The sequence below is a fragment of the Colias croceus genome, chromosome 17 (genome assembly GCF_905220415.1).
Source record: "Colias croceus chromosome 17, ilColCroc2.1".
NCBI lineage: Eukaryota > Metazoa > Arthropoda > Insecta > Lepidoptera > Pieridae > Colias > Colias croceus.
Window position 1 is genome coordinate 1,290,936 of NC_059553.1, and position 16,833 is coordinate 1,307,768.

General features: G+C 33.7%; 1 protein-coding gene across 2 annotated transcripts; it reads left to right on the forward strand.

Moving 5' to 3' along the window:
- The first annotated feature begins 3,788 nt into the window (after positions 1–3,788).
- LOC123699141 (WD repeat-containing protein CG11141) lies at positions 3,789–15,265 on the forward strand. 2 transcript variants are annotated; one of them, XM_045646020.1, is made up of 10 exons: positions 3,789–4,136; positions 7,493–7,656; positions 8,434–8,557; positions 9,783–9,824; positions 9,981–10,102; positions 10,532–10,706; positions 10,965–11,164; positions 11,603–11,706; positions 13,939–14,437; positions 14,767–15,265. In XM_045646020.1, exons 1-10 carry the CDS (start codon positions 3,912–3,914, stop codon positions 15,167–15,169), a joined length of 2,058 nt encoding a protein of 685 aa, XP_045501976.1. In that variant the 5' UTR covers positions 3,789–3,911; the 3' UTR covers positions 15,170–15,265. The 2 variants fall into 2 exon arrangements, with proteins under 2 accessions (XP_045501976.1, XP_045501977.1); XM_045646021.1 differs by lacking the exon at positions 9,981–10,102 and having other exon boundaries at positions 9,783–9,946; positions 14,767–15,264.
- The last annotated feature ends 1,568 nt before the right edge of the window (positions 15,266–16,833 follow it).

Sequence of the window (16,833 nt, forward strand, 5' to 3'; positions counted from 1 at the left end):
AGACGTCGTATGAAAGAATGAGATAGCTATAGACTACAAGCTACGTTTCAACATAGTCATGGCACCATTTTTACTATAGGTACGTATTTATATAGATAGAAGGTGATATTGATGGGATGTGCTTCAATCGATAAAATCGTGAATGCATTTTGCATTTACGGTTTCGTGAAATAATACATAATAAAAAAAAAAACAAAATTAATAATTAATTTCAGTTCAATACATTATTTGTTTAATCCTACGAATATAATTAAGGCGAAATTATGCGAGAATGGATAACTTTCTCTTTCACTGCTGAACCGATTACAATGAAATTTTGTACATACACACATAGGATAGATTTTATCCCGGAAATCCCACGTGAACGGAAACTGTGCGGGATTTTCTTTAAAAACGCGGGCGGAAAGCTAGTATATTATAAAATAAATTTTAAAACTTAAATGTACCTAATCCTACTACTATAAATAATTATAAAGGCGAAAGTTTGTAAGTATGGATGTATGGATGTTTGTTACTCTTTCACGTAAAAACTACTGAACCGATTACAATGAAATTTAGCACACATATAGAAGGTAATTTGGATTAACACATAGGGTAGGTTTTATTCCGGAAACCCCACGGAAACGGGAACTATGCGGGTTTTCCTTTGAAAACGCGGGCGAAGCCGCGGGCGGAAATCTAGTTTAAAATAAAGATAGAACGGCACAGTCAGCATGAAGGAATCATGCAGCATTTTAACAAGTTCATAAAAGGACAGTCTTAAAGAAAACATTTTCCTTTCAAACTACTAATAAAGCGAAAGTTTTTGATGATGGATGTTTGTTACTCTTTCACGCGAATACTACTAAACCGATTACAATGAAATTTGGAAAAATTACTTTTGATCCCGTAAATCCCACAGGAATGGGAACTATGCGGGTTTTTCTTTGAAAACGCATGTATATCAAGTATGTATTTCAATAGTAGTTTCTCATCTATGAGAACTGTCATTTAATCAACCGTTTAATTGTCACATAGTTACACAAGTAACTTATGTGTAAAAAAAATCCAAATAAAAATTCACCTTCTTTAATCAAATGTATTTATTATGTACAGGAACAAAAAAAAAACGTAAGCGTAAGATTGCACAATTCTTCTAGAGTTCGAAATGCAGTGAACACAATCTAGCAAATTTCGACGGCGTCCAATCTACTCGTCTCATGTTTTATACCCATTTTATATTTAGCTCTGGAAATCTAAAACAAAATGAATTTATTTAATTCAAAAATTATTTAATTCTTTTGTATTCCACAACCCCATAAAGTGGGTAAATGTTACAGTTACAACATAGAATTATAAAAAAGCGCTTGATAAAACCTTCAAATAGGGTTAAAACATAAATATTTATCAATTTGCTGAAAATCACTTACCGATGGAAAGATATTTTCTCATTGTTATCATCCAAAACTCCCATTCGACTAGTGATAGCCGGTAGCTAAACATACAATAGTGATTTTAGCACACTGACAAATAAAAAGAAACACTATACACTTTATATTTTCTAAATATTTCGTTAAAAACACTTGATGCACCGAGACCTCCAGCTGGAAGGCAAACAAAATATAGCCGGCGCGCTACGTTTGAAGACAGTGCAGATACTCTATCGCTATCTCAATCTGGCTTATGCTGTTATTGACTAAGAGTAAGTAGATTAGAAAATATGTATTTTGTTCTGTCTCAATATAAGAACTCTATAGGTTTATTGCTCTGAGTAGGTACCCTATTTCGTAATATAAATTTACCGTAGACAGAGTAACTAATAGACCCAATGACGATACCTTTCTCACTTACACAAGAAAGAGAGCGAAAATACCATAACAAATGCATAAGACAAAGACACAAATACCCAATTTTTTGTCCCTTAGTGTGTAACCTGTTTTTCAAGATCCGCAACTTGAGTTGCGAAACAAACTTTGACAGTTCGTGCCTTCATCGTGCTTGGTGTTCGAATTTTGGATATTATTTAGTAAAAAATCAATACGAGTACATTGAAAAGACGGTGAAATTATCTTAATATAGACATCGAAGTAAATAGAATGGTGCGTTGTCGTGTTATTGCATGTATAAGCGATAGTGAGAAGAAAATTGCCGGTGTGTCTTTTCACGCGTAAGTACGACTTTATTATTATTATTATTATATTATTATTAATATCGATTTTTACATTCAATAACCTATAAACATCAACAAGTAAGTGTTGCCAGTGTCGGGAAAAATAATACCCCGATCATCAATAAAAAAATATTGATTTGACAATATGGCGAAACTCGAAAGTAAATGAATATGAAATCCCATAATAACCCAGTGTTTTGGGAAGACTTCGGCATCGAAAACATATTTTAATTTATTATTTCTCATAGTAATAATTGTGATTGACATAAAATTACACTTATAATTTTAGAGAACCTGAACTACCTGCGAGCATTAATTATTATTAACCTATGTGTATCGATTTGTTTCCAGATGATCCAGACCTACGTAATTAATGGATCGAAGTGGTATAGGTAAACCAGAATCTGATGGCAATTAGGGAAATCAAAATTTTGAGTGTGCAACCCTAGGGAAAATGGACTGAACGATCTTGATACTGCTTATTTTTTATTTTGTCCTCAACATCATTAGTCACATTACATATGTGCACAATACTGTACTTAATAATGAGATATCCACTTAATATTATGTAGGTACATACTTACATGTATAATATACATATTACTTTTATCTATGTAATACATATTACATATTATTTACACATACCTATATTTGTATATTCATTATCATTATGTCATGTAAAAATATGGATGTAATGATAATGCAGATCAAAACTAGATAATGCTAATAATTTTTTTATAAAATAAATAAAAACTATGTTTATTTTCGTAAGTATTAACAGATAAACACAATATCAAATTGACTTAGACAACTTGGACTTGACGAATAGCCGTATTGGAAACTCTTGTAATAAGTTTTCATAAAATTATGTTGTAATCAACAAACAATATTATAGTTACCTACTTATAATATTTTTAATTTTAAGTATCAAAACGGGTAAGTCCAATTTACTAATAAAATATTCAAAATTGAAAATTGTGATGTGTTTGACCCTTCTTCATCGAATGTTTTTCCATACACATTATAAATAACATCTCTTGCTTGTGATCGCAGCGGCTTTTTCGACATTTTCGAAGATTTTTTAGACAAAATCCTAAAAATTATTCATTAATTCCAAAGAAGACAAATAATTTGACAACCAATTTGATAGTTGTCAAATAACATTGCCATATGAAAATCTTTTATTTCTTAATTATAAATATGCCATCAGATTCTGGTAGACCTATAGAAAAGATTGGATTCTCACAAAATATTGTAAAATATGAACAAGCCAATGAAAAAGTAAGAAATGTGTTTCGTCATCAATAATCAATCTGCTTATATTTTTTGTATCTACTAAATTGACTATAAAGACAAAAGAAAAATCTCATAACTGGTTTTATTTAATTGCTCCTAAAAATATTTACCCTTTCCAAAACATCCGGGAGCTCGGATACTGTGGCAACATTCAACTTATACATTGACAAACTATCTTTGTCTCAGTCGCGGTTACAGAGTACCTTTGTCTATTAGTTTCTCAGTCTACGAAATTTACTTATCTGTGTTACTACTATTACATAATGTCACTTTTGACTTTTACATTTCCCTTGCTAGTTGCTGCCAACATTCCGATTTCCAGTGTCAATGCTCTTAGGCTGTCACTTAATAATACATTTTTAGATTATTGAAAATATTTACGCAAATACTTTCAAAAGAAATGCATTGTTTAACAAAAATATATTTTTACCACGACAGACTGAATTGATTGTTAAAAAAGAACAATATGGAAGTATCAAGCGGCGCAGAAGAAGGTTTCGTGAGAGAGTGGACTCCTTGTTCCCATATTTTGAATCTTATACCACCAAAAATACAGACTGGCATATTTTCTAATGAACTGTGTTTGACCTGTGTGGATGCTGTAAGTGAATATATAGCCTTGGGGACGAATGTGGGCTTAGTGTACTGGTATGATAGGAAAAAAGGCAACATACAGCGACTCAGATGCGAGGTAAATATACCTACTTCCTACTAAGTTTTCGGTCACCTTGTAACACTTTTAAATTAATTATTTCGCAATATTTTGGATTTAAACCAATTTGTTGGTATTTCTTTAGAAATTTGCGGCACGAATTAAGGGGGGGTAGGGGAGGGAAAGGGAGGGGGGAGGTAAGGGGAGACCCCCTGTTAAGTGGGGGGGTGCGGAAACCCCCCCCTTCTATTTTTTTTTTAATTTATATTTATACTAGCTTACCGCCCGCGGCTTCGCCCGCTTTGTCTAAAACCTAATAAATTATATACTAAAACCTTCCTCTTAAATCACTCTATCTATTAAAAAAAACCGCATCATAATCCGTTGCATAGTTTTAAAGATTTAAGCATACAAAGGGACATAGGCAAATAGGGACAGAAAAAGCGACTTTGTTTTCTACTATGTAGTGAAATGTAGTTAGAAATATACTGAAGATTATGGGCTTTCTTGACTGCTCCGGCGCTGCAGAACGTGGCGCTTGCCCCCGTGTACCTCGTTGCAGGCAGGAGTCTTCACTCGCCTTCGTAGCTTTGGCTTTTTGGTCGCCTTTGGCGACCAGCCTCAGCCACTCCGGCTCGCTTGACTCTGCCTGCTCCTCAGCACACGCGGGCGCCACGCTCCTCCGCGCCTCCGACTTTTTTAATACACTCTAGTGTATGATAGACAAGTACCACGTGGAGTCGGGGTGGACAGATTCGGTTCTGTTACTAACAATTTGTGTGCAATGTACATACAATAAAAAAAACATTTTTTTAATAATTATACATGTTTGATACAATTTACAAGGGCAATGAATGGATCAATTTTATTTTTTTCAAATCAGCTTCTCCACATATTATATTCTTTAATAATATCATCGAAGTTTGGGTGGTTATAGTTTAAAAAATATCTATACAACACGCCACTGGGACTCAATTCTTTGAGTATGAGTCCCATCAGGGGCAACAAATGCAAATGGGTTGTCTGGGTCTGAGTGATTAACTTTTTTAAAAACATACCCATGTTGCCCCAATCATATACTACTCGCCAATAATCCGTATGAATTGTTGTCCCTCAGCAACATGCTTTTGAATGAACTATGAAGGAACTATGGTTTTTAATGTACATTTTGACATTTGTTATCTCTTTCAAACACAATTCTTGTAGGTAGTTTTTAACCGACTTCAAAAAAAAGGAGGAGGTTATCAATTCGGCCGGTATATTTTTTTTTTTTTTTTTTATGTATGTACACCGATTACTCCGAGGTTTCTGAACCGATTTACGTGATTCTTTTTTTGTTCGATGCGGGATGGTGTCGAATTGGTCCCATAAAAATTTTATTCGGATAGGCCCAGTAGTTTTTATTTTATGAGCATTTTTGTCTGTAGGTATTTGTAAATTTTGCAAGTGCAAGTTTGAAGTCGGTTGTTTTTAACGCAGTTATCACTTGTGTCAATGCAACTCAAACAATTTTGAGCATAACCTCAAAAATTAAAATTAAGATTTCTCTGTAATTACAAGTTTCCGCACGAAAAGCCGCTAATGTATGTTTCGGGGCATTATTATCGATCAAAAAAAATTAAAATCACGCCGAAATTCGTGCCGCAAGTTTCTAAAGCCAACCCTTTCATTATTAGCAGTAATTGTTTTGATCATAATAGGCTTCAGATCATTAAGAAAATTTTGGAACTGTTTAGTTTAATTACTATTTACAAACAGCTGACACAGTGTAGGGAAAAAAAAACAGCTAAATTTCGAGAAAATTATCTATAATGTTTATAACTTTTTATATTTATTAATACATTTATAGCTACATTGTAGAAAATTCTATCATTATATATTTTTTTTAAGTTTTTCACTTTTTCCTGTTTAAAAACAAATCATAAAATTATTATTAAGTCACCAAATATAGTCCATACATACTGATGTTGAATTGCAAGTATATAATATATTGTGTATGAATACAAGTGTAAAAGGGCTGATAGACATACGAACTTTAAAGTCGCGGTTTTAAAGTTCGCGTACTTACTCGGCTCGCGGCGGTGACAGACGTGCGAGCCAAGGCGGGCTTCGAGTAAAATTTCAAACATGTTGGATCGTCAACGAACTTACTCGACGGTTTTAAAGTACGCGTACTTGGGGTGACACACGAGCGAAAAAGGTCGTCGAGCCACAAGTTCTTATAGTCTCTATCTATCTATATCTCACAAGTTCGTACTTACTCGTACGTCTGTCACCCCTTTAAAGGGCTGATAGACGTACGAACTTTAAAGTCGCGGTTTTAAAGTTCGCGTACTTACTCGGCTCGCGGCGGTGACAGACGTGCGAGCCAAGGCGGGCTTCGAGTAAAATTTCAAACATGTTGGATCGTCAACGAACTTACTCGACGGTTTTTAAGTACGCGTACTTGGGGTGACACACGAGCGAAAAAGGTCGTCGAGCCACAAGTTCGCGTACTTACTCGTACGTCTGTCACCCCTTTTAAGAGTATCAACAATAATGAATATTGAATGCTATGCACAAGAGCAAGGTGAATAAATTGCATTGTTATGTGGAACTCAATCTAACGGCCCGAAGGCTGTCCTTTATTTATTTATTTATTTATTACACTTTATTGTAATACAATAATTAAATAATAAGAAACAATAAAAGAAAATATGGTACTAGAAAGATGTAGTACAATTGGCGGCCTTATCACTAAGCAGTGATCTCTGCCAGGCAACCAAGCAGTAAAAAAGCGAAATATTTAGTAACTAAATAAAATTTTGGAAAAATAACATGAAAATAAAAAAGTATGATTCTTACGTCCTTTAATATGTGTCATTACAATATAAAAAGTTTACTAGAACAAGTTTCATTATTTTCTACTTTATGATTTGGTGTTTATTCACACATGTTTATTGAAAATTAAATTCCTTATATATTTTCACATTTTCTTATACATACATGTTCAATGTTCAGAAATGCATTGTGATGTTACCATATAACTTAATCTACATTCCTCGGTACCTGTTCAATTGTCTTATATAGAACAACATACAGTTAAAATCAATCTAACATTAATCTCAACCACCTGTAACAAAACAAAATGTTTTAACATGCTTGTGATTCATTTTAAGATTTTACTAGCTTTGCTCCACGGTTTCACCCGCGTGGCTCCGCTACAGTTGGTCTTAGCGTGATGATATATAGACATAGCCTTCTTTGATGAATGGGCTATCTAACACCAAAAGAATTTTTCAAATTGGACCAGTAGTTCCTGACTCTAGCATTAGCCTAGAATTAGCGCGTTCAAACAAACAAACGCTTCAGCTTTATAATATTAGTATAGATTTACTTATAAATATCTATTTCAGGCCTCCACATCACCAATAACCTTTGTAAAGATAGTGAGTACGGTGGACTACATGGTGGGAGCAGGCAATGCATCAGGACAGGTGACTGTGTTCCAAATACCAAAGGAACATCCTGAAAATGTTCCCGACACTTTTAAACCTAAAGTGGAACCAAAGGTGGAGAGGTAAGATAGAATAGCTTATTCTTTTTGAAGAGAAACTGCTTTATGGGGGTTGGAAAAAAATTAAATGTAACATTTTTCGTTATGCGTGACATTTTTCCGTTACGCGCCATCTTTTTCTTATCACTACCACGCGTGATTCTACGTATTTCTGTAAAGTTGCATATAGTAAATTATTTTTTGAAAAATAAGGTCATAAAGAAGTTTCACTTCTTACGTGTGTACACTGTACACTAGTACACGCACACATTTTTTTTTTAAATAATTCTATCCTATATAGATAGATGATAAATGAAACATTTATTCATTATATTGTATATAAACTAAAAGTATATTTTTACAAACAGAATAATTAGACCAATATGTCAATGTTTGTTGATTCTCTTCCACATACAACTATAGAGCACAGATTTATAATGCTTGTCCTTCAGATTAAAAGATCAAATGTGGTTTAGTTCATACCAAAAAAAAAAATCAAACGGAATAGCCTAAACTAATATTCTAAAGACAAACAATTTAACTTTTTCAATGATTTTATATGCAACTCCGTCCGCCCCGGCTTCGCCCGTGGTAAATATTTACGTTTTCTCTACATTAGAACCATCCTCGTACTTCAAGGAATATAATAAAAAAAGAATTAACGAAATCGGTTCAGCCGTTCTCAAGTTATGCGCTTACCAACACATTTTGGGATTCATTTTTATATTATAGATGTAAAACAAATAATTGTGATCATAGTTCACTATACTGTATAATAATTCAATAATTGTTTAACTCTAGGTACACAATCGGTGATCTACACAAAAGTAAAATAACATCAATAGAGTGGTCCAAAAATGGCATGCGGCTTTTCTCAGGAGATAAGGACGGAGTTATTATAATGACTGAAATTGACTTTTATATGGTGAGTTTCAGCAGTATTGTTTTTATACAATAACGGAATAATAATACAATTATAATTTAGTGAGGAAAAAAAAAGACTACATGTTTTTAATTTATGCAACTTACATTAAAATTTAATTAAATGAAAAGAAGGTGAATAACTGGATTTCGTCATAATATATTATTTTATAATATTAAACTAATTCTGATTATTTAAAAACTATCCTAAAAAAATATCCCATAACTTGAAAATTTTCGTCGCTTTTGGGAATATCCAAGGAATATCAGTGAGATGTATGTGTATTTGAGACTTAGTTAGTTTGATCTTTATCAAGGTATGTGTGCAGTTAGCAACTAGTAACTCATATTTACCACACTTAAGGTAATGAAATTTAAATGTTAAATAATAATAACATCACGTCATTGTTTTCGTTATGTTTACCTTCCGTTCGTCTTATCGGTGTACATAGCGCTAATTTCGTTATTATTGAAACATTAAATATGATAAACTGGTAATTATCTCAATTTGTTATTATATTTTTAAAGTTCAATTGGTTCAAATTTCTCAATTATTGTTATCATTTGTATTGTGCGTGAATGAATGTTTATAATTTTTAAGGTTAATGCACTCTGCACTACGTTTTTATGTGACGTAGTTGCATAGTAATTAGCAGTAATAGAAAATTATTGTGTGATGAACACTATGCTTTCTAGTACAAAATAAATTGAACAATTTCATACTAAATAATCTCCGAAACTAGTGGACCAGTTTAAAAAATACTTGTATCGCTGGAAGGCGATAGACCTGGCCAAAAATATTATAATTTTCGTACAAACATAATTCATTGTATGAACATTCAATTTACTCTGCATAGAAATATATCATACAGAACATAATTATCACAACAAGTTTGTTACATGACTCAAGTCAAAAAATCCCCCTAATCAACTTGAGTTGAGTAATTATACACTTAAGATAAGACCCACTGTTAATGTTATTTTTAAATACACAGAAACGTGGGTAAATAATACGTTTTAATTATTTTATTTATTTTTTAAATTATTAAAAAGAAATATAGGACCATAAAAAAAAGTACAAATTAATAAATTACTAATGCCCGCTTGTTATAAGGTGGTGTTATGACTATGTAAATCGATTGAAATCGTGAATAAGTATCACAAAATATTACAAAATACGTGCTTAACGAATTAATTCTGATTGACTGAAAATACCCTCCTACTTGCAGCACCTCTGCAAATCTATGGAGATAGTGAACGAACAGCACGAGATAGTGCAGATGAGCTACCACCAGAACACGCTGCTCGTGTCGAGCGTGTACCGCGGCATCGTGTGCGAGCGCCGCGACCAGCGCTGGCACGTCAGCCAGCTCGGCAAGAAGGAGAGGAAGAGGTGAGGAGTGGGCTCATGTGTGCAGTCGGGGGAGATAGTGCAGATGAGCTACCACCAGAACACGCTGCTCGTGTCGAGCGTGTACCGCGGCATCGTGTGCGAGCGCCGCGACCAGCGCTGGCACGTCAGCCAGCTCGGCAAGAAGGAGAGGAAGAGGTGAGGAGTGGGCTCATGTGTGCAGTCGGGGGAGATGGTGCAGATGGGCTACCACCAGAACACGCTGCTGTTAGATAATCTAGACAGAACATAATTGGAAATTGTGAAACCGGCTGTAAGTCTTTTATTTTGAAAAGGGAAAGATATATCGTCAGCCAGCCACTTTTCGTCGCAATACTCAAATTGCGACGGAAAGTGAAACGCAGTACGATGTGAGAAATATGTCATTTTTATTCACCTGAACACATACTGAGTGGTGGGGGAATTTAATTTTCTTGTAGTTTGTGTTATTTTTAATAGTTTTTTAATACTAATATGCCGTTTAATAGCTTACTTAAGTATTCCCCTTGATTAATTTTTAATGTCCTAATTAATTTAAATGCTACCTAATAGAAAACAAATTATAACACTATATACCGTATGTCGCAGTCTCTGCGCGCTGGGCGCTGTGTTCCAGCACTCATACGCGCGAGGCCCCGGGGGTCAGGCCCCAGGGGCCCCGGGGGCTCCGAGCGCAGGGCCCTCCGCGTACTGCGCGCGCGCCGGCCTGCGCCTGTGGCGGGCAGATCGCGCGGGGAACGTGCTGCAGACGCTGCTGTTTAAGGTATAAACTATAAAAGATGGTAAAGCTCTTGAATTTTGGGTGTGGAGGGGTAGCTTAGGTATGCAAATTAAAATTATGTAAAACATTTTTTTGTAAATGTGAAAAAAATAATTGTCCCTATAAATGACCCATTCTAATGTTTAAAGACAAAAATAAAACCATTATATCCATACCATATCAATTAACCATAGCCATTAGATCACAGATTTTTTTTAAGTGTCTATACTTAGCAACTATCATTTTTTTCATTTTTTGTAGGAGGCGATATCAAACCCGCTAACCGTAGCGGAGCTCCTCAACCCGTCTCAAAAGAAGCACAACCACTCAGACCGGGAATACAACTTTGGGCCCTTGCACGTGTTCCGCGAACACTTCCTGGTGTCGCACAACGAGCACTTCCTGTACGTGCTGGACCCGAGGTCGCTCACTGCGGTGGCGGTGGTCGACGATCTGCGGCGGTGAGTGACACACAGACAGACTGACACATGCACTAGCTAACCCCCACACGTGTGAACGAACACTTCCCGGTGTCGCACAGTGAGCGAGATGTAGCTATGAAAAAAAACCCTGCTTAGAAACAATTCCATTACAAACTCACAAAAAAATCTTATTTTTCGTATGTAGTAAGTAACAAAAAATGAATAGGAAAATCCTTCTTACACCCTCATCTGTTTAGTAAACAAATATAACAAATTCCATAGCAAAATAGAAATAAACAAAAAATCTAATTTTTACACCAAAAATATTCTCTTACAGGTTCCTTTCAGTGTCAGTAAACAAGTTTAACACAATCTATTACAAAAAAAATTCTTTTTCCATCCAAAAAATAATCTCTCCCTCCTAATCCTCCCTTATAATCCTTTCTATAAAAATAAAAATATTATCGTTTCTTACAGAATCCTCTCAGTATCAGTGAACAAAGACGAGATTTTCGTCCTGGAGGGCGAGAGGTCGCTGGTCCGACTCGCGCACAAGCCCGAGCCGGCCGCGCTTGCGCAAGGTCTGTTCGCCGCTAAGCAGTAGTCTGTAGTGTAAACATAGGTGGAAAATGTAAACACAAAAAAATTCTATTCCAATAAGAAAAAAATCTTCAAGGAAAAAAAATCATCCAAAAATTACCCCCTTCGACAAAAAATACTTATCCCTCTTACAAAAATAGAGCGTGTGTGCTGAGCACACGTGTAAGAAGCGAAACTTCTTTGGCCATGACATAATGCTAAATTTTATTCTCGACGCACCTAAAGTAGTTCCACTTCAAAATTAAATCTCACTTAATAAATTCTAAAATCTACAGACATACATACATTCGAAATAACATCCCAAGCTATTGATCCGGCGATCCACTATTTTATATCTTATACGTAGATTATATCATACAATTAATATTTTATCGACAAGTTTTTTGTTTGTTTGTTTGACGCTACATTTTGTATAGTCTAACATAATAGTAGCTAAACGCTACAGAACGGACACTCTCCGCCTCCCGCCAAAATTAAACACTTACCTCACCCCGCACGATCAGCCTAAAAATGGTCCGCATTTTTCTGCAAGGACGATACGCAACAAAGATTGACAACATTAATCAAATTGACTTAAAGTAATTTTATTATTTTGGATTTGTGATTATCGTTTTTCGTAGAAGATGTATTTCATCAGAAAAATGCGAATTTTTTTTTACGCTAGTCACAAATGTGCCAACCATAAAGCGTTAACACACACATTTGCAGTCTCTACAGTGTGACTATCAAAACGATAATTTTGTATGGAGTGTCCGGGGTGTGCTTTTACGGTTTACCAAATTGTCTGATCTGGGGTAGCAATCCGACCCAAAATGGAATCTAGTATTAGCCAAAGATCTTGATAACTTGATCTTGATTTTTTTTTAATGTTCTTGTTTTAAAATAATGAGGTTAATAGTTTTGTTTACATTTTCTACCATAGCATTTTTTTAGTATTTTAATTATAACTTATAAGTACTTAAGTGCCTTAACTAAAACCAAATTAGGACCAATGTGGAAGAGTGAAATATATTTTTGTAGCAATTTTTTTACATTTACAGTTAAGTCTAGTTATAAAAATGTATGTTTAATAAATATTTAGAAAATAATCACAGTCACAAATATGCAAATACATATAATATATTCTTTGCACATAAATGAGTTGTTTAAAATAACTTTACTACTTATATTGATATTTTTCAACTTATCTTCCTGTACTGTGCCATAATTTTTTAACTAAAGTATGCAAGAAAGAAATATTCTAGATACATCTTAATGTCCATCCACATTTAAATTGAATTGAATTTTTAAAATTTGAAAAACTGCAACTGCATTTTTTTTAAATAATAATTATTAACACTATCATTTTGTTGTAACTTTACTTATTTGGACAAAATTCCAAAAAGGAATTAAAATATCTCATATTGTTAATTTTTATTTGAGTTCGTATTTTAATTGGCACAAACATTTTCAGATAGTTTATTTAAATGACAAATATATTTAAAAAAATACGTAATTTGTGTCCTATTTGAAACATATTTGCATAGGTATAAACATTTATTGTGTATTTCCCATTCCTATATGCTTTTTTTATTATTGAATTTAAATATTATTTCGTAATTTTTATTGAATTAAATATTTTTTCATATTATGTGAAAATTCCGCTTTGCATTTTGTAATATTCAGTATTTGTGTCAAACTTGCATGAGCAAATTGTGTGGCTTTGCCTTTATATTCGTACTTACTTTGTAAATGTAGTACTTTGTTTAGCTTTAAGAATCGTTGTTATTGCATGTTTTAATTTGCATTTTATTCCATTACGATAAGTATTATTGTTAATTATACGTAGTTTTAGTGAGGAGCGACGTGTAGTCGATAGCATCGATTCTCGACTATAAATCGATTATAATTTTTATATAATTTTACCATGTATCGACCAATTTTAGATGTAGCAACATAATGAATTTAGATCTAGTCTCATTTAGGTTGACTTGTCCCTTTCACTCTCTATACGCGTGAAAGGGACAACCGTACTAGCATCGATATCAGCAAGGCCATTGTACTTATATGAATATATATTTTTTGTTTGATTTTTGCATTTTTATTTTTCTATCACGCTTAATTTTGAAATCACCGTAAACCGCTTGTTGGTGTGTGAGCAATGGCTCTGTTGGATGTCGCTTGTGTGTAGCTCTAAGTAAGATAGCAGTAAAAATGGATGCTTTACCCAACAGAGGAGCCAAGCGCAATGACGAAATCGCTCACTTCGTCACTCCAGCAAGCGGTGAGCACGGTGCGGGACCTCACGCACATCGACCAGACCGTGCCCTACATACAGAGCGTTCTAGAACAACCCATGGCCCTGTTCACAAGGAACGAAGCGACAGACTTCGATACAAACGTTCCGAACGGGGAGGAATGCTTCGAACTACCCCCCATCAAACATTTACCAAGAGATATATCGGATAATGTTCTCGAATCAATTATAAACGAGTTCAAAGACGTATCCAGTGATGTGGAGGAAATAAGGAGGGTGAAATCGGAGGAGTTGCAGAGGAAGTTGAAACTGTACAACAGTATAATGGAGAAGGGATGTGAGGGGGAGTTGATACACAGTCGCAAGAGCAGGAAGAGGGAGGTGGGGTCGGGGGGGAGTACGCCGAGACACTGCACGCCCGTGAGGAGGGACGTGAGCTATACTAGCCCGTGTGTTATGAATGTTAGCGTTTATGGGTACGTATAGTTTTTTTTTTTAACAGAAAGTGGTCAATCAGTTTGAATATTGCTAGTCAAATGTTGAGTTCTTTTTGGAAGACATTCATTAGTTTGTGAATTGTAGTTTTTCGTTTAATAGAAAGCTAGTAGAACATTCTGTTTTTTTATTTGTAAATTTATTTATTAGGAGAAATTAGATTAATTATTTTAAAGAAAGATCGTCGAATTTTATATTCAGGAAATTTTAAATATTTTGCTAGTTTATAAAAGGTGATAGAGAAGCAAAAGAACCAGTGAAAATGATAATGTGCAAACAACTACTATACTTATAATTTTGTGTGTTTCAGTAACATTCCCGATCAAAATGACGACCAGCTCGAAAAGCAAATTGAAGAGAAGGAAAAAATTCTGGCGAAAATGCTTAATTTGGAATCGCTCAGTATTAAAACTTCCACAGGCAATACAAATAAAGAAGAAATTACGTATAAGCCCAATGTTGACATAAACACCATAGATAATGAAATACCACAGACTAAACAACCGGTACAAGAAGAAACACCGAAAATTGAAAAACCCGCGCAGAAGAAAACGGAAAAAATAATCGATTTAGTTCCTAAAGTTGTTCAACTGCCCAATACGTGGAATTTAGAGAATATTGAGTTACATTTAGAAATGAAAAATGGCGTCAGAGATGGGTTAAATTTAATATCGCCAGATGAAAATTTAGATAGTGAATGGGAGGTTATATAACGAAAAATAATTGACGATGTTTTGAATAGATATTTATATAATTTATGAATAGATATTTATACAAGTAATGATAGACTATCGCAATCAGTTTTTAAACGCAATAAAATTTATAGAATTCGCGCGATCGTATTTAGGCGCGAATAAAACAAAATAATAATACGTCATACTTCCCTATATTGTGACTGAATACTGATTTATTTGATGATTTTTTTCAATAAATTGAATTATTTATTAACTAATATAGCTGAAGCAACGTTAATATCGCTTAAATGAATTGTTTCTACGATATTTGTATATTTTGAAAAATAATACAATACATCACAATAATAATATTTTAAGACATACATCGCACAGCATAATATCTAGGTTAACATATAACTACATTCATGCCTTTTATATTAATAGAAATAGAACAAATATGAACAAATAGTGCCTCGATTTTAATGATTCTTATGATATATTAGCGAATATAAGTTTTGATGCCTTAACATTTCAGTAATTTAGAATGGACCCGTGCCATAAATGACGAAGAAATTAATCAATAAGAGTAATTATAAACATTCCTTGCCTTGTATAATATAATACATGATATTACATTTTTCTGACATATTTTAATCATGTTCAAACCTTAGTTTATCTATGTATTTCATTTATGTAAACTACGTATTAATATTCCCATTAACCATACGTTATAAATGGCGTTTCATATTGGTTTAATTAAAACTTTAACGTGATATTTTCAATTTTATATTTTCCTTTGAATATTCACAGCGACGATGTATCGCTTATAAATTTCTCTTTACATGATACTATTTTTGTTAAATGTCATCTTATCAACTGATCAAAGGTATTTTGAATCGAAATTATAGTCTGACGAAAGTAAAAAACGTAAGCATTTATTTACAGAGGCTCTGTCGTACTTCTTAATTTAGAATAAGATTGTTTGAATTGTGATGTATTCTCGATTTTTTTGTCCAAATATAATTATTACCTACTTTTTAACCGACTTCAAAAAAAAGGAGGAGGTTATTCTGTTTCCGACACAGTTTCTGGCAGACAGTGAAAGGACCAAAAAGTAGACTATTTAAAAACATTAAAATAGTCTGACCCATTCCATTTCAATTTGATTGTTGCTATAGAATGTATGTTTATGAACGACTTAACTCAAAAATGTATAACCCTCTTACAATTTTTCAATAGGAAACTCTTATAATTAATCCTTTCAAATATTTTTATTTCCTTGTAATTCATATTTTTGCTCACATGAAAAATTGTTATAATAATTTATACAGTGTGTATTCAGTATGATTAATGTTATGAAAAAAACTAACCAGTGGCAACCATGAGCTCTATGTAAAGAAAGGTCTTTTTTTAATCGTAATCAAACATTACTGATATTTAAGTTTTTCGGACTCTGTAGTCAATAGCACAGTTGACAGATATATACTACGTACATACAGTTAGGAAACTAAGCCCCTGCGATGAAATTATGACGTATAGCTATAGGGCTGTTACCTTTTTGATATTTAACCGACTTCAAAAATGGAGGAGGTTATCAATTCGGCCTGTATATTTCTGTTTGCTTTTTTTCACAGTTGACTTTGTGGTAATTTTGAGATTAAAACCCGTTAAAATTAAAAAATGGTGTAGCCTAAATATGAATT

Coding starts and splice junctions, on each gene's coding strand:
- LOC123699141 (XM_045646020.1), top strand. CDS start 3,912: ATGGAAGTATCAAGCGGCGCAGAAGAAGGTTTCGTGAGAGAGTGGACT. Junction 11,707..13,938: donor GCCGGCCGCGCTTGCGCAAG/GTCTGTTCGCCG, acceptor TTTACCCAACAG/AGGAGCCAAGCGCAATGACG. Junction 14,438..14,766: donor ATGAATGTTAGCGTTTATGG/GTACGTATAGTT, acceptor TGTGTGTTTCAG/TAACATTCCCGATCAAAATG.